At 43.5% G+C, this 22573-nt stretch overlaps 1 protein-coding gene and 1 long non-coding RNA gene across 2 annotated transcripts in view; one reads left to right on the top strand and one right to left on the bottom strand.

Moving 5' to 3' along the window:
* Positions 1 to 7662: 7662 nt before the first annotated feature.
* Positions 7663 to 12551, bottom strand: LOC140706926 (uncharacterized). Its single transcript, XR_012086857.2, has 3 exons — positions 12492 to 12551; positions 10427 to 10855; positions 7663 to 7776 (listed from the first exon to the last, which is right to left on the bottom strand). It is a non-coding gene; the product is annotated as an uncharacterized LOC140706926 (long non-coding RNA).
* Positions 12552 to 12994: 443 nt separating this feature from the next.
* KLHL14 (kelch like family member 14) overlaps positions 12995 to 22573 on the top strand; it is a 95104-nt gene continuing 85525 nt past the window's right edge. Inside the window, exon 1 of the mRNA XM_072998891.2 lies at positions 12995 to 14203. Coding sequence (XP_072854992.2) covers positions 13224 to 14203 — 980 coding nt within the window. The 5' untranslated portion in view covers positions 12995 to 13223. The remainder of the gene's footprint in view (positions 14204 to 22573) is intronic.

The following is a 22573-nucleotide window of genomic DNA, read 5'->3' as shown; positions in this document are numbered from 1 at the left end:
TGGTAGACACAGCATGTTGTGTGATTCTTTGGGCATGCACATACATATCCATTTTGATTTTATAATTACTGTCATTTTAAATTGTTGTTTGAGGTAGTTTTATTTAATGCGTAAATCACCCAGAGTGGCCTTGGCAGTCAAGGGGGGGGGTATAAAAGTCAATCAATCAATCAAACAAACAAACAAACAGATAAAGCCAGTATGTGCATGCAATGTCAGGAATGACAGCAAGGTGGTTTGTTCATCCAGGATGCATGGACTGAAAAAGTTCACACAAATGGGTTTATCCTGTGCCTGTGCAGGACGTTTGGAAGATTCTAGTGCTTGGGAAAAAAGAGTCAATTAGTTCCCCCCCCACACACATACACACACACAGGGTATGAGCTCCACCTCCTCAACCTTCCTTCAGTTTCCCTGGTCCACCATTACCGTATGGAGTAGATCGATAGAACCATGACGGACAGAGAAGAGTAAGGGAGGGATGTGTGGATTCACAGAGGTCCACTAGAAGAACCATGGTTACAGGTACGTAACCTAATTTTCTTCGTAGTGGCCTCTGTGAATGTACACAAATGGGTGATTAGCAAGCTGACTCACCAGAAAGCTGACTCACCAGATGGAGGGCCGTCATGGCAAGAGGGATGACAGGATCGCCCTTCCAAATGCGGCATCATTTTTAGCCCTGACATTGAGGCGGTAGTGCCTGGCGAAGGTCAGAGGGTTGGACCAAGTGATCACTTTGCAGATGTTGTAAAGTTGAATGCCACAATGTAAAGCAGTCGATGCAGAGGCAGTTCGGGTAGAATGAGCTTTAAGATGTTCCGGTACCGGTTTGTTGGAAAGTTGGTATGCCAGCTGTATCAATTGCACTATACACCCTGATAATGTTTGTGGAGAGGCAGGTGCACCCTTGTTCATGCCATGGTAGCACAAAAAAAAAAAAAAAGACATGGGGAATGTCTGAAAGGTTTGCTTCTGTGGAGATCGAAGGCAAGGGCTCTTCTCACATCTAGAGCATGGAGCTTACACTCAATTGGTGTGGATAGAGATGGAAATAAGGTCGGAAGCACGATGGATTGGTTTACATGGAATTCTGACACCACCTTGGGCAGGAAGGACACATCTAGGTACAGCGTGACCTTTTCAGGGTGCATCTGGAGACAGGGAGAGTCTGATCTGAGAGCAGCCAGCTCACTAGCTCTCTTGGTGGATGTACTTGCCAAGAGGAATGCCACCTTCAGAGAGAGTAACTTTTCCTTACAGGTAGCCAGCGGTTTGAATGGTGGCTTCGTAAGAACCTCAAGAACGAGCTGCAGAGACCACTGAGGCACAATTCTCTGTGATGGAGGATGAACGTTCTTTAAGCCCTTAAGGAATCTCCTGAGTATTGGGTGTAGTGGAGCTAGATCCAGGAGGTTGGTGAGCAACTACTGCTGCAATGTAAACCTTAATTGTGGAGTGTGCCAGTCCAAGGTTAAAGAGATATATGATAAAGGTAAGTAGAGTCAAAAGAGACAAAGGGGTAAGGGGTAAGTCCCTTAGATGCAGTGAACGTGAGGAAAGATTTTCATTTGGAACTATACAGGTGAGAAGTGGATGGTTTCCTGGCTTGGTTTAAGATTGCACAGAATTCGGGGTTATCTTCCATGCCATCAGATGTAGGGATCGGGCATCTGGATGAAGGATTTCCCCGTTGTTCTGGGAGAGAAGAGACGGTATCAGAGGTAAGTGGAAGAGTTCTTGTGTTATATCCCTCAGGCGGGTGAACCACAGTTGTCACGGCCACCATGGGGCGATGAGAATCGCATCTGTCCAGTATTGGACAATCCTGGTTACTGTTTTGAGTAACATTGGTATTGGAGGAAAGAGGTAAGTAAGTTCCCTGGACCACAGTACCATGAGCACATCTCCGAGAGATGCTCTAGCCCTGCCTGCTCTTGAGCAGTACCTGGGGCACTTGGCATTGGTATGGGAAGCAAAAAGGTCTAATGTTGACTGACCCCATCTGCGGCACATGTCCAGGAAGAGAGTGTCATTAATGGACCATTCGTGCTTCCTGATGGGAAGTCTGCTTAGGTGGTCTGCCAGGTAGTTCTCTTCCGATGAAATGTGTTTTGCCTGTGGGGCAATACGATGGGTACGACACCACTCCCAGAGCTTTATGGTGAGATGAAGCAGAGGAAGTGATTGAGTTCCTCCTTGTCTGTTTATGTAGCACATGACCCTGGTATTGTTGGTCACGAGCTGTACTGATTTTCTCGTGATTCTGGGTAGGAAGGCCCAAAAGGCCTTTATGATGGCTAGCATTTCCAGCTGATTAATGTGGAGCAGTCTTTTGCCCCTCAACCATAGTCCATGCATCTGCAGTTCCTGACAGTGAGCTCCCCAACCAGAGGGGCTGGCATCTGTCTTCACCTGGATTGACAGGGGAGGCGGCCGGAACAGTCTGCCGATCAGCAAGTTGTGGGGGGATGCCCAGCATGCGAGTTGAGTTGCCAGTCATGGCGGTACCACAAGCTTTTTTAGGTGGGAGTCCATTTCGGGGTCAAATTGTGACAGGAACCAGGATTGGAGTGAACGGAGTTTGAGCCTGGCGTATGGGACTACCAATGCTGTGGAAGCCATAAGGCCCAGCAGATGTTGAACATTGAGAGTGGTGACAGTACTGAGGGATCAGAAAGGATGTAGTGCTCAATAGATTTTCTCTATTTGGTCGAGTGGTAGGAATGCTTTTGACCCACAGGCATCCAGTCACGCTCCTATGTAAGTCACGAGTTCTGACAGTGCTAGGCGGGATTTCTCTGAATTTATTTGTAGGCCTAATTCATGTAGGACCTGAAGGGTAGTTCTTGTGGCTATGATGGCCTCCTGATACTGTAAGTCCTAGCAACAAGGAGCCAATCATCGATATACGGGAAGAGTTTTATCCCCACAGTACGGAGGTAAGCCACAACAGGGGCCATGCATTTTGTAACTGTCCTGGGGGCTGTAGAAAGCCCGAATGGGAGAGCGGCAAATTGGTAAGTGGTATGCTGGAACCTGAACCGGAGGAATCTTTGATGGGACGGATGAATTGAAATATGAAAGTAAGCGTCCTTGAGATCGATGGTGGTGAACCAGCTTCCCTGTGACAGAAGAGGGAGAATGGAATCCAGGGTTAGCATACAGAATTTTTTGTAGAGAATGTATTCATTGAGTTGCCGGAGGTCCATAATAGGCCTGATGCCCCCATCTTTCTTAGGGACGGCAAAGTACCAGGAGAAAAAAAACTCATCTGAGTCATTAGGTGGGACTATGACTATCACTCTTGTACTGAGGAGAGCCAAAATTTCCTCTTGTAAAGGTAAGGATAATGGGGTGGGCTTGATGGAATTTGTCTGGGGAATGTGTGCAAATTCTATGGCATATCCCCTCTCAATGATAGTTAGAACCCATTTGTCTGATGTAATTTTCTTCCATGAGGGAAGGAACAGAAATAGTCAGGTGAAAATACCAGGGCAATTAAGAATAGGGCTTACCCCTGTGTTGGAATTTCCGAAAGGGTTGCCTGGAGCTTTGATATTGTTGCTGCTTAGATTGCAACACAGTGGATTGAGGCGGCTGGTAGGCATGCTCATGGTGTTGCCTGCTGTACCGAAAGGACTGGTACTGAGGGAGTTGTTGGTAGAATGGCTTCTTATAGAAAGGTTTCGGTACGGGATGTAGGATTTAGCAGTCTTTCTCATTTTGTGGATATTCTCCATTATGTCATCTGTCTTAGAATTGAATAGCCCGACCGCATCGAAAAAAAAGATCTTCGATCTTAGTCTTGGTATACTCCAGGATGTTGGCCGCTCGAAGCCACGTGTGTCTTCTGAGTGCTATTGAAGTAAGTAAAGATTTGGAGGCAGTATCATTGGTATGCTTTGCTGTGTGCCTTTGTTGTCTAGCGAGGGTATTGGCCTCTGCATAGGTGTTGAGAGCTTTGGTCTTCAATGGATCCGAAAGGGTTTGAAGCGAGGGGAGAATCCTATCCCACAAATGCTTTTGGTAGGCATCCATTGTGGCTTGGTAATTAGAAATCCTAATAAGCAAAGCAGCCAATGAGTAAAGCTTTTTACCAAAGGAGTCAGTTTTTCTGCCCTCCTTATTGATCACTGTGGTAGAAGATCTACTGCAAGACTTCTATTGAGTAGCCTCGACCACAATGGAGTTGGGAATGGGATGTTTCCATAGAAAATCTGAGTCTTAACCATGCATTTTATAATGGTGTTCAATTTTGTGCGGGATCTGGAGAGTTGAAGGAGACTTCTCCCAAAAGTCCTTAACCAAAGTAAGGAGTGCTGGTATAAGGCTCAATCTAGGAGGAGGTGTTTTATCCTGCTCATGAAAAACCAAGTCCAGTTCTTGTTGAGGAATTTGTGCATCAAATTTTAGCGTCTTTGCCATGCGCAAGATAAGTTGTGCATAGGATGTATAGTCCTTGAGAGGGGACTGCAAGATATTGCCAGTGGTATCAGCATCAACAGCTTCAGATTCGTCAGATGATGATGATTTGGCACCCCTAGACGACTGGGAAGTCAATGGTGGTGAACGTGGTACCGGGGCTGATATATAGGGTCAGCATCTGGTTTAGTAGATATGGAGAAGGGTTCTGCATCATGGTCGTGGGGACCAGAGCACATCATGGTAGCCTGTACCGAGGAATGTCCCTTATGGAGTTTGAGTCATTCAGCCCTCTGTATTGATCAAATATTCATAGTTCTGGTACAGATAGAGATGGTACCAGTCAGGGTACGGGTGACCATAAGGAGGTAAACCCTCAGGATGGTAATATTGCTCCTCAAGCCCGAACGGCTGGTATGGAGAGGCATGTTTGCATTTCTCCTTACTCTTCCTAGGAGTGCAATGAGCAGACTCCTGTTCTGACTCAGTCTCAGTATCTGCCCACCCTGAGGATTGAGGGCTAGAAGGGGCTATGGCTCGGTTGGATGGTGCAACAGCCCCAAATCGGACCGAACTTGGAGACATGCTCGGGATATCATGAGCTTGTTCAGCTAGACGTATAGTGTGTTCCTCCCTGTTGGAATGCCCAATATTGTCCCTCGAAGACTCCTGTATTTGTATAGGAGGTATAGCAAGAGGCGCGATAGCTGGTTTGGCTAAGTCCTTTTGCCTCTTAGGCTTTTCCTTGTCCTTTTTCTTATTTGCAGGATCAGTAGACCGAGGCTGAACCTTGGAAGAAGCTGGCTTAGGCATTTTTTTTAGAGTTCTTGGATTTCACAGGTAAAGAAGTCATGCTGGATAAAGACTGGGCAGCAGGGCTAGTGGTTGATTTAGCAGCCTCCTGGTGAGGAGGGTTAGAGGAAGAGAGGGCTGTAGCCTCCATAGCAGGGTTGAGAGTTTTTTCATAAAGAAAAGATTTGAGTCCTTGTAGCCGCAACTTAATAGCCTGCTTGGAAAAACTCCTGTACGCGGTGCATGACTGAGTGAGATGGGTTTCCCCCAAACAAAAAAGACAAAGATCGTGCCTCTCTGTAAGTGGAATTTGTCGAAGACAAACAGAGCATTTTAGAAACCACGAGGGGCCATAAAACAAAAGAAAAAGGGGGGGAAACCATTGAGGGAAGGGGGGAAACTACAACAGAACAGAAAAAATGCAAGTTGTAGGTTCTATCATTTGAGAAAACAAGTATAATAATAAGAATAATAAAGAACAATATAGAAAAAAGTATTAAAGATCGACTTAGCAAAGCTAAAATCACTTTCCTTAGCACTCTATCTCCTAACATCCTACTCCAATGGCGGAAAAAAGAAAACTGACAGAAGGTTGAGGAGGTGGAGCTCATACCCTACAAGGGGGGGGAAGTAATTGACTCTCCCCCCCCCAGCTCTAGAATCTTCCGAACGTCCTGTGCAGGCGCAAGCTAAACCCATTTGTGTGCATTCACAGAGGCCACTACAAAGAATTATGATTTGGTTATGCTGAGCAAGAGGATTTTAGCCATAGAATAATGTTCAAGTCAAATTCAGAAAAGGAAGTAGCAAGAGAGATCATACTGAATATATATGTTGGTTACTGGATTATACCAAAGAAATTCAAAAGAAAATCTATTCGTGCTATAGAATGTATCAAAGCCTTTGACTGTGTACAGTAAATCACAAAAATCAAGGATCATTCTAAAAATAGTTAACATTCAGATAACAAGCTACTGTTGGGTTTATTTTACCTCCCTACATGTTCAGTTTATGGTAAAGGTAAAGGTAAAGGTTCCCCTTGACAATTTTTGTCTAGTCGTGTTCGACTCTAGGGGGCGGTGCTCATCCCTGTTTCCAAGCCATAGAGCCAGCGTTTGTCCGAAGACAATCTTCCGTGGTCACATGGCCAGTGCAACTTAGACATGGAACGCTGTTACCTTCCCACCATGGTGGTCCCTATTTATCTACTTGCATTTGCATGCTTTCGAACCGCTAGGGACAAGCGACGGGCGCTCACTCCGTCGCATGGATTCGATCTTACGACTGCTTGCTCTTCTGACCCTGCAGCACAGGCTTCTGCAGTTTAGCCCACAGCGCCACCACGTCCCTTGTTCAGTTTAGCCATAGAATAATGGTTCAGTTTATGAGTAATGCATATTATAAGGAAAGTTGGATTATACTGAGATGAGGGAGGAATGAAATTTGCAGAAGGAACATCAGTAATTTAAAATTTCAAAATGATACCAGATTACTAGCAGAAAATATTCACTACTTAGAATAACTACTGAGGAAAGTTTAAAAAGTGAGCTTTGAAGTAGAATTGCAACTGAACATTAAGACAAGAATTGGGACTGAGAGACCACCAAAGGAAAGTTTTTCTAACTTGTGCCCCCCATCTGGTGGGCAGTTACTGAGCAAAAAGCACCTTCACAGATAATTTGTCTTTCAGTATATGTTTAAATTTATAACTACTGTAGAAAAGGAAGCACATACACACAACAATTCCTTATGCTGAAAGCTACTTGTTACATTTCTTCTTCCATCTATAATATGTGGCAGAGATTACGATAACATTCAGTTGAACTAAACACAAGAATCATGTTCTAGACTGAACAATGAACTGAACTGAAAGTAATCCACCACTACCATTATGGCAATGTAAGTTTCAAACAGATATGTTCTGTGCAAAACTATCCAAGCTGGCTACCTAGATTCTTAAATGTTTTAGAATATGAGTTCATGTAAATGAAGGTATTATTTATGTACATCAAAAATAATGAAACACCCTAATTCCTACTTTATACTATATACGTAAGTTGATAAACAAATGTTTTACACATATATAGCAAGTAGAACATTGTTAGGATTATGCATCCCAAAACTGCTCAGGCAGAGCATTTCACAGAATCATAGAATAACGGAGCTGGAAGGGGCCTATGAGGTCATTGAGCCGAACCATCTTCTCAATGCAAGAATCCAAATCAAAGCAGATCTTACAGATAGTTGTCAAATTTTCTCTTGAATGCCTCCAGTGTTGGAGCTCTCACCACCTCCTGATGTAATTGGTTCCATTGTTGTATTGCTCTAACAGGTAAGAATTTTTTTTCCTGATATTCAGCCTTAATCTGGCTTCCTATAACTTGTACCCGTTATTATGTACCCTGCACTCTGGGATGATCAAGAACAAATTTCATGACACAATAGTAAGTTCTATTATTTATTGATTCATTAAATGAATTTATATCTGTCTCTATCTCAATAAATTCAATGACGCATCCTTGCAGCTTGCTTCTTCCTTGCCTCATCTTCAGAAAAGACCTGTGAAGGGAAGGGGAATTACTGTCCCATGATCACCTAGCAAGTTTCATGACTCAACGAGTTAATACTTTGGTCTTTAGTACACATTCTAACCATGAGTGGCTGGTGATAATTGTGACGGAAGACACTGACCAATGGTAGGGAAAAGTAAGGGGGATAAATGGGTGTATTCACAGAGAGAGCAACATATTCATACAAACAGAAGCAGGCAGGCAAGTAAGCATTATTCACGTGTACTCAAATCCAGAGGATTTCCACCTCTAGGATAGCCAGAGGCTGAAGTGAGAAAGTATTCCACTTGCTCTAATAGATGAACTGCCTCTGATTCTTGCCATTGCAGCACAGACTAGTGGGGAATATAGATGGTCTCTGAGTGGTATGTTCCAGCACAAGTGCAGCAAGGGGGATATATGATCTATCACTCAATGTCTTGCTTTTTGCATACTGTTGTGAAACTCTTAAAACTTTATGGACCTCAACACCCCACATTCAGAACAGCTCTAATCACGACAGACTATTTACCTTGCCAGAGTCCCTTAGAATAAAACCATATTTTCAGCATTCATAGATAGCCATGAGGACATAAAATTAGACTATTTGTAGATCTACCTGGCACTGATAGATTTTACTTTCTTGAGCTCCATGATCACTGCAGATGGTGACAGCAGCCACAAAATTAAAAGACACCTGCTTCTTGGGAGGAAAGCAATGATAAACCTAGACAGCATCTTAAACAGCAGACACATCACCTTGCCGACAAAGGTCTGCATAGTGAAAGGTATGGTTTTTCCAGTAGCAATGTATGGAAGTGAGAGCTGGACCATAAAGAAGGCTGACCACCAAACAATTGATGTTTTTTAATTGTGGTGCTGGAGGAGACTCTTGAGAGTCCCCTGGACTGAAAGGAAATCAGACCTATCCATTCTGAAGGAAATCAACCCTGAGTGCTCACTGGAAGGACAGATCCTGAAGCTGAGGCTCCAATATTTTGACCATTTCATGAGAAGAGAAGACTCCCTGGAAAAGACCTTGCTGTTAGGAAAGAGTGAAGGCAAGAAGGGGACATCAGAGGATGAGATGGCTGGACAGTGTCATCGACGCTACCAACATGAATTTGACCCAACTCCAGGAGGCAGTGGAAGACAGGAGGGTCTGGCGTGCTCTGGGCCATGGGGTGATGAAGAGTTGGACATGATTTAATGACTAAACAACAAAACATCTACCTGGATAACAAACAAAATTACTATTTTCTATTAAAGTGTAGAGCACTTTGATTTCTCAACATCTAATATGCAATTGACGGTGTTTGGTAGATCTAACAAAACCATCAAAAACATCTCTCTCTGTCCTAAGAGTGGTAAAAGTGACATGTAATTTAATGAAGAACTATACAAAATGCCCTCCAGGGTTATTTACAGACATAAAAGATAGCAATACAGTGAAATCCAACATGAGTAGGAAGACAGGAAAACTGCTTTTCCTATATGCTATAGCTGTTGTTGCTGACCTATATGTGCCTGCATGTGTATAAAAATCTCACAGTATATACTTCTCTTAAAATATGTCCATCATAGGAACATTCCATGTTTCTCATCTGGCATATCTTTTAATACATACTGAATATGAACATCAGTAACAAAAAAAATCAGCTCAATGTACAGTATTATGTCCATCTAAATATCTATGGCAGATCTATGTATTGTTACCAGGATATTTGTGAAGGTTGGATGCACTAAATTTCCTGATGTAGAACATGGTTTTAAACTGTAAATGCAGAAAAACACAGAACAATGCATGAAGAAAAAAAACCATTTACAGGCAGACAATAAATTATATTACAAAAAATGTATAGTAGTCCAAAGTATTTGGCACCAACATTATATCAGCATCTGCATTAGAAGAATTTCCTCTATAATTCAATTCCAGCTGGTTTCTGCTATCAGCAGATGCCTTTGCATCTTTTTGTGAGCTATGAAAGAACAAATAAGGACTAGTAGTTGAGATGAACCCCCTGGCATGTATTTTAATTACACCAGTTGTCAATCTTAGGATTTCACTTCAGTTTCAACTTTTTCTAAAGTGTTTCTGTTCATTTGTCTTTAATGTGCCTTCTACTCAAGGTCATACTTTTCTTTTGGGCACCTGGAAATCTGGCAGAAGAAGAACTGAGCCATCAATGTGAAGGACCATGGATCATGGATCAAATAAAGAAAGCTTGTCTTCTGCCCTAGCCTTCACTGATGGTAGGAATACACAAACATTTCTTCAAAGAGCTGCGACTCAGCTTTATAACTGAGCTAAAAAATAAACTCAGTCTAAGCAACCGGTGGTGTAGTTGGCAAGTTCCTCCAGATAAGGCAAAAAGTTGAAAGGTTATTTTATTAAAGAGTAGCCACTGGCCTGCTGCTTGAGTCAGGTTTCTGCACTGCAAAATCTCTAAAGTGAAAGACAAATCTGACAATATGCTAATCTGACAATAAAGAGTGACTTCTGAACCTTTATCTGTTGAGTAGCTGTCAGTGAAGTACTGAGACGGTTGTCTAACCAGACAAAACGGCAGTGAAAATATGCTTTCAAACAAGATCATAAATTGCAGATAGTGCAGAACCATAGAAAAAGGGATGTCTATGCTACTGATACCATGCCTTACTTTTCTCTGCTTCTCCATTCCTCTCCTTCACATATGCATGAACGAAGATGTACTATGTCAAAGTTGTGTGTGTGTCTGTCTGTCTGTGTGTGTGTGTGTGTGTGTGTGAGAGAGAGAGAGAGAGAGAGAGAGAACCTCATGCACTGAGATCAGTTTCCATCACAGTGGATGGGCATGGGGGAGAAAGGCAATACAATATACTGTGACTCCAGCAGCATTTTGTACAGATACAAAAGTTAGCATATTGCACTGGGCGCTTGAAGATCATAAATCTATGCATGAAAAAGATGTAGTGGAAATTTTTGGGTGGGGATTAGAGTTTATTTTTGTCATCTCTGTGAGACAGCTACTCATTCATCCAGATCACAGCTAAGAAAAAAAGCTGGTCACAGAAATTAGCAGTTTCAGCTCAGCAGCAAAGTCGCCAGCCTGTGAAGGCAGAGAGAAATTGACTAATTAGCAATGCGCACTAAAACTTGACGGTTCTTTATAGAGAGAGAGAGAGAGGAGAGAGAAGAGAGAGGCAGAAGAGGGGAGGGGGGTCGCTTTCTCCCCTTCTTTCTTCCAAAGATGTTTGAAATCGCAGTCATTTACGCTCGACAATTTTTACAATAGCCTTGAGCCATAATTTTGCGAGTCTCTCCAGCATCCATCCCCCTGTATGGTCTCTCTCCACCGGCCATGCACGACCGTTTCTCTCCCCAACCGTGGATTTCCTATTACTCTCGTTACGACTCACTGAGCCCCAGGCCCAAGGATAATGATGTGTTGTTTCTTGGTAGCATAATTTGTCACACGTACATTTTTTCTTCTTCTTCTCTTGCAGAAAGCTCTGCGCGCGCTCTCCCTCTTTTTCTCTCTCCCCTTCTCCCTCTCGTACATTTTCTTGCTGTTGCTAATTCATGGTGATCAAATGATGTACGACAAAATAAATTGTAAAGAGTGACTGCCTGGAGTTGAGAACCAGAAGGTTTTTTTTTTTTTTGAAGGAGCGATCAAACCTTTAAAAAGGAAGGACAATTGATTTTTTGGGGGGGAGCTTAAGTGAACCTTTACTTTGGCAGCTGGTTGTGGAGCAGGTAAGTTTCTGGCCTTCGGTCTAACCGTCTTGAGTGTATTTTCTTGTGGCTTGTTTATTGTGGTGAAGATGGTGTGTGTGTGAGAGAGAGAGAGAGAGGGAGAGAGAGCGATTTCTGTGAGCTTGAAGTATGGGGGGGCACTTGTGTTACACACACGCCTTTGGAGAATAAACTCCAATTGCAAGAAATGGTCAAAGGAGGAAGAAAGAAGGGGAGGGCGAATGGGAGGTGTGTGTAAGGAGGGGGGAGGAATGACCGGGTCCACTTAAAGGGAGAGGCTCTTGGAGATTTCCTAAAGCCTCGCCGCTGCGAGGGAGGGAAAGTGGTCAGGGAAAGGGACCGCCATCCCACCCGGCCGGAGCAGGAAACGCGGATCGCAAGCGGTGTCGGAAAGAAGGGAAGCTACAATGGGAGTAGCAGCCCTCGATGCAATCCCGCAGAGAAGCAGGGACAGCGGCGGCAGCCTTGCTCGCTGCTACTGCTGTGCCAGGCTCGACTCTCCCGGAGGCGGGCTATGGCCGGCGCAGGTCCCCTTCCCCTCAGCAGAAGCAGGTGCAAACCGCAGGTTAAAGCTCTGCTTATGGCTCCCCTGCCCTCAAGAGTCCCGCTGACTTTGGCAGGGAAACCTCCGGCTCCGTTTCCGCACAGCGCGAGGACACTTTCCCGCCCGCGCCTGCCTCCTTTCTCCCCGTCGCTCGCGTGCCCTCCAAGCTCGCCCGCCTCCCCCTTGAACTTCCCAGAGTTGTTCGACTTAAAGCGCCGCCGCCTTCCGGCCGCACGAAGAGCAACCCACACAGCCGAAACCACAGACCAGACCACGGAGGCGACTCGGCCTGCCTCTGTCCCCTTCGGCCAGTGCAAGGCAGCTGGTGCCGTAGGAAAGGGGGGCAGGAGTTCGGTGCGCCCCGCTGCCCTGACTACAGACCCACCCAGTTAACGAGGACGGCCGTCAGACACCCCCCCCCCAGCTCCGGGGCTTCACATACTGTTGTTTCGAGGCGAAGCGTCTCTCGCCTCTGCAGAGCCGGTGCTCTGCGAAGGCGGGAAAGGCGCCGTTTAAGGGGGAAGAGGAGGGGCATCCGAAGGGGGCAGTTCAGTCAGAGGCTCAAGTAGTGGTCCGGCCCTGGACTTTGGCAAAGACTGGGTGGGCGCTTTTTCGGCTGTAGGTCACTCGGGACTCGCTTCGCGGGGAGTTTTTGCAGCTTGCGAAACAAGGAGCCCGAACTCTCTCTTTCTCTTTCCTCCCCCCCCCCGCCCGCCTGGTGAAAGCAGAACCCTTGCAAAGCTAAGGCAAACCACCGGCCTCCCCGCAAGTGAGGCGCACGCCTCCCTTCCCAGGCTGACAGAAAGTAGTTTGCTTGCGAGCCCACCCCACCTTGCCGCCGCCGCCGCCGCCACCCTTTGGGAGGCGAAGCTGGCTTGCGAGGGGGACAAAGCTCCATGGCGGGGGCCACTGAGAGGTCTAAGGAGCCCAAAGGTTGCTGTGATGGCAGCGAGCAAGGGGGCGGCTGAGCAGGACGCCTCTCGGCTCTTGCGACAAGAATGAGCACACCAGGCCTATAAAGCTCCTTGTTTTGTTATTGTGCAAACCTTCCCCCCCCCCCCGTTCCCAACCACTCATTTTTCCTTCTCCCTCCCCCTTCCCCCGTTCCCGGCTTGCCCCCTCTTTGCCCAGGTCGGAGGTGGGTTTCCAGCCAGGTGTGTTGAGGCTGCTCGCCATGTCAAGGTCCGGAGACAGGACGTCTACCTTCGACCCGAGCCATAGCGACAACCTGCTTCACGGCCTCAACCTTCTGTGGAGGAAGCAGCTCTTCTGCGACGTGACCCTGACGGCCCAAGGCCAGCAGTTCCATTGCCACAAGGCCGTGCTGGCCTCGTGTTCGCAGTACTTCCGATCGCTCTTTTCCAGCACTGGAGGGGGAGGGGGAGGCGGCGGCGGCGGAGGGGGGAGCGGGCACCATCACCACCCTCTGGGTGTCGGACCGGGCGCTCAGGACGGCCTTCCTCCCAAAGAGCAGCAGCAGCAACAGCAGCAGCAGCAGCAACAGCAGCAGGAGGAGCCCGGCACGCCCTCCTCCTCCCCGGAGGACAAGCTGTTGGCCAGTCCTAGGGCCATCAACAATCTGGTGCTGCAAGGCTGCTCGTCCATCGGGCTCCGTCTGGTCCTCGAGTACCTGTACACGGCCAACGTGACCCTGTCCCTGGACACGGTAGAGGAAGTGTTGTCGGTCAGCAAGATCCTGCACATCCCGCAGGTAACCAAGCTGTGCGTGCAGTTCCTTAACGACCAGATCTCGGTGCAGAACTACAAGCAAGTGTGCAAGATCGCCGCCTTGCACGGCCTCGAAGAGACCAAGAAACTGGCCAACAAGTACCTTGTGGAGGACGTGCTGCTGCTGAACTTTGAAGAGATGCGCGCCCTCCTCGACTCTTTGCCTCCCCCGGTTGAGTCGGAGCTGGCGCTCTTCCAGATGTCCGTGCTGTGGCTGGAGCACGACCGCGAGACCCGCATGCAGTATGCCCCGGACCTCATGAAGCGCCTCCGCTTCGCCCTGATCCCGGCCCCAGAGCTCGTCGAGCGGGTCCAGTCGGTGGATTTCATGCGTACCGACCCCGTATGCCAGAAGCTGCTTTTGGACGCCATGAACTACCACCTGATGCCCTTCAGGCAGCACTGCAGGCAAAGCCTGGCCAGCAGGTAAGGAGCGGGCGGGGGGGCGGCGGGTGGATCCAGGCTGAAACCTGATACTTCGCAGCCGATTAGCTCCTGTTACAGAAGCAATGAGAGATTCAAAAAGTTGATTTAAGCACTACAGAGCTGCTAACAAAACAGGGGAAATGCCTGAGAGGGACTTGCGGAAGAGGTTTAAAGAGTATTGATTAAAACATCTTCCCATAGGTACTGAATGGGGGGGGGGGGGAGAAACCCAAAAACTAAAGCCTTGGAAGAAAAAAAAATCTAGCAATACGGGTATATAAACCATTGGTTACAAAGGAGCCGCCACAATGAGACACTGTTACATCACTCCCTTTGTTAAAAAAAAAAAAAAGACTGTAATGGTTAAAATTGTCACTCTGTAGAATATCCATGGGCATTTCTAGAAAGTTTGTAGAAACTCAGTCTTCTGCAGTGCTTGTGTCCTATTGTGATTGGGCTTTTGGTATCCTTAATGCAGTGCTGCTGTTGGTAGCAGGAAAAGTTTACACAGTTCTCTGACCACACCTACCACGATGTTAACAATTCTAAAGCCCACCTTCCTTTCTAGAAATGATCAAAGACGTTTTTGTTGCTACACATGATGATGATGCTTGAAGAAAGCAATGCTTTTTTTAAAAAAAACACAAGATGTTTAATTACAGAATATTTTTTTATTTCTAGGCAGAGGGTGAAACTACAGAAACTGAAAAGAACAATGCTCTAGTAAAAAAAAAGTTAAGATGGAAAGAGAAAACAGTTCTGGTGTTCTTTAAGTTCCATATTGTTAGATGCTGTTCACCTTACAAAGATAGTTTCAGAGTACTGTGTACAGCAAGCATAACTGGTGAGAAGGGAAAGTGGAATGTGTTGGATAATTTAGTAGATGTCTTTTAAAACACAATATGGGAAGAAAATTGGATGGGCAAATAGCTATGGCTTAGTAGCATTAGTTTTAAATCCTATTATGAGCTCCCTGGGCCTCTTTCTACAGGGAGATGGTATCTTGCCAGCTTCTCATCTTTCTGCTGTGGAAGTTACCACAGTTCTGTATTACCTAACACTCTGTGCTTCCCATGATACTCCAAAGTAGTGTAAACATTAAGCTTTAACAACAAAAAGTGGAGCTTAGCATATTATTAGTCATTGTGTCTCACATTATTCCCTGTTCAGCATTTTACCATTGTTATAAAGTGATCCAAATGGTATAAGCTATTGAACTGCAATGTCTGAATGTGTATTTTTCTATGAAATTGTTTTATATGCGACCTAAAAATACAATGGCCACAAGGACAGAGTTAATGTACTGTTGTATAAGAAAAGCTGTGATGTCATACTATATTTGTGCTTATGACATCACACATGATTTTCTATGCATGAGTAGGTGAATTATAATGAAACAAAGTTAAAAGACAGATAATGAGATGTTCATGTCAGTGGGGCAAAATACGTAATCCAAATTTTTAAACTGTTGATTTAGGGAGTAAATTAAAAGACCAAATAAAATGCTTCATATTATGAATGCTTTTTGTGGAAAGTATTAATCAGCCATGTTATATGAAAGTATATAGTTGACTTATGACTTTTATTTCTCCTTTTACTATACTGAATTTACTGCAGATCTGCCATTTACAATGTTTTGAACAGGATGACGATCCTTATATAGTGCAAAAGAACTTACAAAACCTCTATATGGAATATGTGTCTTAAGGATCTAACTTTGTCTCTAAAGTTTCTCATTTTTCTTTGTACCTAGATCAGTTTTGTAAAATTTCCAAGTGCCCATCTTTTGTGTATGAGAAATATTAGAATGTAATGTAGTAGCTGCACTAAGAAATTTTAGGAACCCATCCAGCAAAATGTCTGACAAATGTCTCTAAGATAAAGCCTAAGATTTTACCTTTTCACATTGAGACTATAGTGCCTGAATTCTGTAGATCACCTGGGACATGATGAGTCTTGCATTGTGTTTGGCTGCCGAGAGACTCAGCGGTTTGGTTCAGTGCAGATACCTTCCAGCTTCATTGGTCCATGTCATTTGAAGGATATGTAGTGGTGTTCTGACCACTGAATGTTTACAGGTGTCAGAGATGCTGATATGTCTTGCTGGGAGCTGTCTTTTTCCTTTAAGCAAAAATTACAAAGAACAAACACAAAACTTACCTTGTCCTACAAGCAAAAAAACTATACTCATTTACGTTCACAACACATTCAAATCTAGATTTAGAACTGACACATTTTTTACACAGATAACATTCTCTGGCCATTTTCAAAGTATTAGCTTCCGTTGTTAAATTAAAACCTGGCTGCGAAACAATACTCATTTAACATGTACAGTATGTTTGGCTATATGTAGACATATTTAGGAAATAAAGAGGTGCTTTAAAAGAAATGAGAACATTATATGCTAGAGCTACATGAGAAGATCATATTTAAAGGCAATGGAAGAAAAGCAAATGGATCAACAGAAATTTATAAAAATAATGATTTTCAGCCATTATTATTGGTTTCCAAAGAATAATAGGAAAATTAAGATTACTTGAAACACTTTATAAAAATATTAATGGGGGCACTTATGAATATGAGTTGTTTTTTAGGAGAGAACAATTTTCTGTTGGTTTTTGTTTGTGAGATAAACAGTTGAATGGTAGGAACATCTGCTTGGTGCTCTGTAATGGAGAAATATAAAATTACTTAACACACCTGCTCTTGAAGGCTGATTAACATCCTGCTGAAGACTCCCATTTACTTTAATAGGGGCTGTATCAGGCCCTTAGCATTATTTGATAGTGCCTTTCTTATTTACTTAAAATAACAGTTTTGTTCCTAATGTGGTACTTAAAACTATAGCACACAGATGTTTTGGGATTTGCCCCAGTTGCAAACTTTAGACTAAAAAGGAAAGGGTAAATAGCCAAAAGCTTGAGTTATAATTCTGAGCTCTCTGTGTGGAAATTGGAACTTTACATATGTTCTGAATCACAGTCCTGAATTACAATAATACTCTAATTGCCAACTGAAATCCAAAGCACTTATGTGACTCTATAATCATTTTATTTGGAGTGCAGACTGTTATCAAAATTTCTTACATTTCAAATACTGTAGCTATGTACCTAGTAGTAATGTATGAGTCCCAAAGGTTCATTTTTATGTGAAATAAAACATCATCCCTGATACCTGCAAAATGTGACATTTAAAAATCCAGACAACAACAATCCTAGTATTTTGCAAACAAATTTCTCTTAAGAAGAAATTGAATGATTTCCAGCCCAGTATTTGATATGTTGATTCAGAAGTAAGGCTCGCTGAGATTAGCGGAACTTAATAAGAAGAAGACTTAAGAATGAGTTGTAGTTTTAGATCCTTTGTAAATGTCTGAACATTGTTGGTCTCTAGTCTAGTTCAGGGTTTAGTCAGATCCATAACTTTTAAGGTATGTGAATAATAGTTATATTCATTTTGTTTTTCCTTCTTAAAATGTTGTGGTAGAAGCTTTCCTTGACCACTTGGACTTCTCTGATGTGAATGGGTGTGAGACTTGCTGTTCATTTTGCTGTTAGTAAGGCTAGTATTGTACTATAGTCCAAAACTAGAGTAGGCCTGTTAATCTAGTGAGATTTACATAAGTGTGGACTTACCATTGAGCAGTTGATTTATTAGGTCTCCTCATAACTGGGACTAACGAAACGTTACTGACATTTATGTTTTCTCTAAAATTCCCAATGTAAAAATGCTGAGATAGATACATGGAGCTACATATATAGAAACCATAGTGTGTGTATATTTACTGGAGTTAATACTGAAGCATTGATGTAAGCTTTTCACTTTACTTAACTGTCAACCAGTTGTCAGTGACTTGGAAGGAAAATGGATCTTTTTACTATGTCTTAACAGTTTTCTTGATTATTGATGTTAAAGAAAGACCATTTTGGTTATTGTAGGTTTTTTGGTTTTTTGGCTGTGTTCTGAAGCTTTCCCCCCCCCCCCAAATGTTTCACCAGTCTCTGTGGCTGGCATCTGACCAGAACACAGAGTTCCAACTCCTGTCCTCTGAAGATGCCAGCCCCGGAGACTGGCAAAACGTTAGGAAGAAAAACCTTCAGAACACAGACAGTCAAACAGCCTGAAAAACCTACAACAACCATCGGATCTCAGCCGTGAAAGCCTTCAAGAATACAAAGACCATTTTCTTTCTTCCCTTTTTTATTCCATAGTCCCCAGTGTGATATACAGTAAGTCAAAATAAGAAGAGTCAGGAATAGTCAACTGGAGTAATAAAGGAGAGATCCCTCTATGTCAGGCCTCTCCCCGCCCTGCTTCTCATAAACAGAGATACATGCATTGTGTCCCATTACCATGATAGCATGTATGAGAAACTGGGTATGTGGAAATTGGTGGAGTTTTTTGTTTTGTTTTGTTTGTTTGTTTGTTTTTTGGTGTATCTAACCTTGGGTTGTCCAGAAGGCCATAACACACAGGGTCTCTTTATGGTTTGTCTATTTTTGGAACCCATTGGCATTTGTCTAGGTGGACAGAATTCTTTCACCTCTTATACCAGGATATTCAGAGTGATTATGCAAGGGCAACCCAGTAGGAATATAGTTTACAAGGTTTCCTCAAATATAATTTATTTATTTATTTATTTATTTATTTATTTATTTATTTATTTATTTATTTATTTATTTATTTATTTATTTATTGGACTTATATACCGCCCCATAGCGCTACAAGCACTCTCCGGGCGGTTTACAATTTAATTATACAGGCTACACATTGCCCCCCCAGCAAGCTGGGTACTCATTTTACCGACCTTGGAAGGATGGAAGGCTGAGTCAACCTTGAGCTGGCTACCTGGGATTTGAACCCCAGGTCGTGAGCACAGTTTTAGCTGCAGTACAGCGTTTTAACCACTGCGCCACGAGGCTCTTGTGCGTGCGTTCTCTGTACACTAGTCCTTTCCTGTCTTTAGACAGACCTAAGTTGTCTGGAGTGCAATTTGGAAGTGAGCTTCTTGACCATCTGAAATCATAGTAGTTATAGAGTCCATTGTGCAAAGAAATTTGACTGCCAAAGACTGATGAAATACATATTGTTAGAATTTGGCTCAAATAGATTTTGCCATATTGGTTTCCAAGAGGTAGGCTGTGTTTATCTATAAGTAGATTTTAGATGCAAGTGGGTGTTGTTGAAATCCCAGTTGAATTTTGTAAATGGAAGTACATTGCTCTTTGTAACCATTGCCAAATAATAAATAAGCAAGAAGAAGGACATTGCAAGTACTGCATCAATAGAGAGACAAACCAGGTTTGTGTGTTCACTTGCTGTGTGAAATAGACAAGTACCAAAGTATTAAGACTTGTGGGGAAGGATGTTGATTATTACTGTTTGTTTGTTTGTTTGTTTGTTTACCACTCATCTGGCCAGAGGCCACTCTGAGCAGTTTACAACAAAATACAACAATAATCACCAGATATGATAAAACAATATTAAATTAAATCAACATCAGACTTCAAATAATATAAAAGCAGACATTATAAGATAAAATACTGCAAGATATTGCATAAAAACATTGAGATGGCAGTGATCAAATAATTAACAGATAGTAGGTTCCCTGTGTTCTGTTGATTGATGGAATGGTCTGAAAGACCTGTCTAAATAATCAAGTTTTTAGGAGTTTCTTAAAGATCTCCAATGGACTATTCACCTGGCTACCCCCAATGGTGGGGAGTGACCAGTGAGAAAGCCTGGTTCCTAGTTCTCTCCCTCCCTCCAGGCCTCTCTCAGGGTAATCATCCTGAACTGTCTGGCCTGGGATGCAGAAGTAGGGCTGGCAGGTCCCATTAGAAGGAGGCATTCTGCCAGGTAATGAATATGAACTTTAAAAAAAAATGGAAGAGGAAAGGAAACCTTTATAAATGATGTTCTTTATTCCCCATTTAGCCGCCATGTTCAGTATACAAATACACCAATCATCTGTACTTTTATATTCCATCTCTTCTTCTCATCCCTGACTTCTTTCTCTAATCCAGCTGAAGAGATTCATGCATGGGAAAAGCCTCTATTCATAAAACACTTGCAAGATTTGTTGTTGTTTAGTTGTTTAGTCTTGTCCAACTCTTCGTGACCCCATGGACCAGAGCACGCCTGGCTCTCCTGTCTTCCACTGCCTCCCGGAGCTGGGTCAAATTCATGTTGGTAGATTCAATGACACTGTCCAACCATCTTGTCCTCTGATGTCCCCTCCTCTTCTTGCCTTCACACTTTCCCAGCATCAGGGTCTTTTCCAGGGAGTCTTCTCTTCTCATGAGATGGCCAAAGTATTGGAGCCTCAGCTTCAGGATCTGTCCTTCCAGCAAGCACAGAGAGTTGATTTCCTTCAAAATGGATAGGTTTGTTCTCTTTGCAGTCCAGGGGACTCTCAAGAGTCTCCTTCAGTGCCACAATTCAAAAGCATCAATTCTTCAGCAGTCAGCCTTCTTTATGGTCCAGCACTCACTTCCATACATCACTACTGGAAAAACCATAGCTTTGACTATGCAGAGCTTTGTTGGCAAGGTGATGTCTCTGTTTTTTAAGATGTTATCAAAGTTTGTCATCACTTGCCTCCCAAGGAGCAGGTATCGTTCATTTTCGTAGCTGCTGTCACCATCTGCAGTGATCATGGAGCCCAAGAAAGTAAAATCTGTCATAGCCTCCATTTCTTCCCCTTCTATTTGCCAGGAGATGATGGGACCAGTGGCCATGATCTTAGGGTTTTTTTATGTTGAGCTTCAGACCATTGTTTGCACTCTCCTCTTTCAATTCCTCCTCACTTTCTGCCATCAGTGTGGTAGCGTTTGCATATCTGAGGTTGCTGATATTTCTTCTGACAATCTTAATTCCGGCTTGGGATTCATTCAGTCCTGCCTTTTCCATGATGTATACTGCATATAAGTTAAATAAGCCGGGGGACAATATACAGCCTTTTCATACTCCTTTCCCAATTTGGAACCAATCAGTTGTTCCATGTCCAGTTCTAACTGTTGCTTCCTGTCCCACATATAAATTTCTCAGGAGATAGATAAGGTGGTCAGGCACTCCCATTTCTTTAAGGACTTGCCATAGTTTGTTTTGGACAACACAGTTCAAAGGCTTTTGCGTAGTCAATGAAGCAGAAGTAGATGTTTTTCTGGAACTCTCTGGCTTTCTCCATAATCCAGCGCATGTTAGCAATTTGGTCTCTAATTCCTCTGCCCCTTCGAAATCCAGCGCTTGTACTTCTGGGAGTTCTCAGTCCACATACTGCTGAAGCCTGCCTTGGAGGATTTTGAGCATAACCTTGGTAGCGTGTGAAATGAGTGCAATTGTACGGTAGTTGGAGCATTCTTTGGCACCCCCCTTCTTTTGTATTGGGATGTAGACTGATCTTTTCCAATCCCTTGGCCACTGCAGCATTTTCTAATCTTGCTGGCATATTGAATGTAGCACTTTAACAGCGTTGTCTTTTAAGATTTTAAATAATTCGACTGGAATGCCACCACCTCCACTGGCCTTGTTGTTAGCCATGCTTTCTAAGACCCACTTGACTTCACTCTCCAGGATATCTGGCTCAATTATGATTGCTAGATTAGGACATCATAAATGAAGTTTTCGTCTGAGACAGGATTTTTCCTGTCCACATTGCACTGCTTTCAGTCCCCAGTAAGGATACTTATTTGTGTATATATTTCTCTTTTATTACATTTTTGTCCTGCCTTTCCTCCAAGGAACCAAGCAGCATGTATGGTTTATGCTCCGTATTTTATGTTCACAACAGCTCTGTGAGGCAGGTTAGGCTGAGAAAAAGTGATTATTTTAAGATTATCCAATAAGCTTTGGGGTTGAATGGGGATTTGAGCCTGAGTCACCCAGCTGCAATTCTAATCTGACACTATAAACACCACACCATGCTGTCAATGTGCAACTGAGCTGGTATTCAGTCAAAAATGAGAGGATGCAAATAGTTAGCATATGCAGTTAGATGTATATCTGATTAACCACCACTCCAACAAGTGATAACAACCCTTCCTCTCCCTATACAGATCTTAGCTACACTGGGAAACTGGTTCCATGATACTGCCCAGGAGGCAAGAGAACTGTAGACCTCATGCTCCAGCAAGCATGCGCTTACTTGAAATGATAGGCTTGCTTGAAATGAGCTGGTCTTATCTGGCAAGCAGAATGTAGCTTGGCCTTGAAGGCATGGATTCATGAAAGCCAGCACCCATGTGATAGTTCAGCATATGAGAGTGACATGCTCCCTCTCGGTTCAAATGATCTTATAGGAAAGATTTTCCTCTAGGAAGAAATATAACTGAGGATTTGTTTCAGGGTAATCTAGTTCTATTTCTCCTT

This window comes from Pogona vitticeps, chromosome 4, assembly GCF_051106095.1.
Source record: "Pogona vitticeps strain Pit_001003342236 chromosome 4, PviZW2.1, whole genome shotgun sequence".
Lineage (NCBI taxonomy): Eukaryota > Metazoa > Chordata > Lepidosauria > Squamata > Agamidae > Pogona > Pogona vitticeps.
The sequence above is the reverse complement of the archived record's forward strand: the minus strand, read 5'-3'. Positions and strand labels throughout refer to the sequence as shown.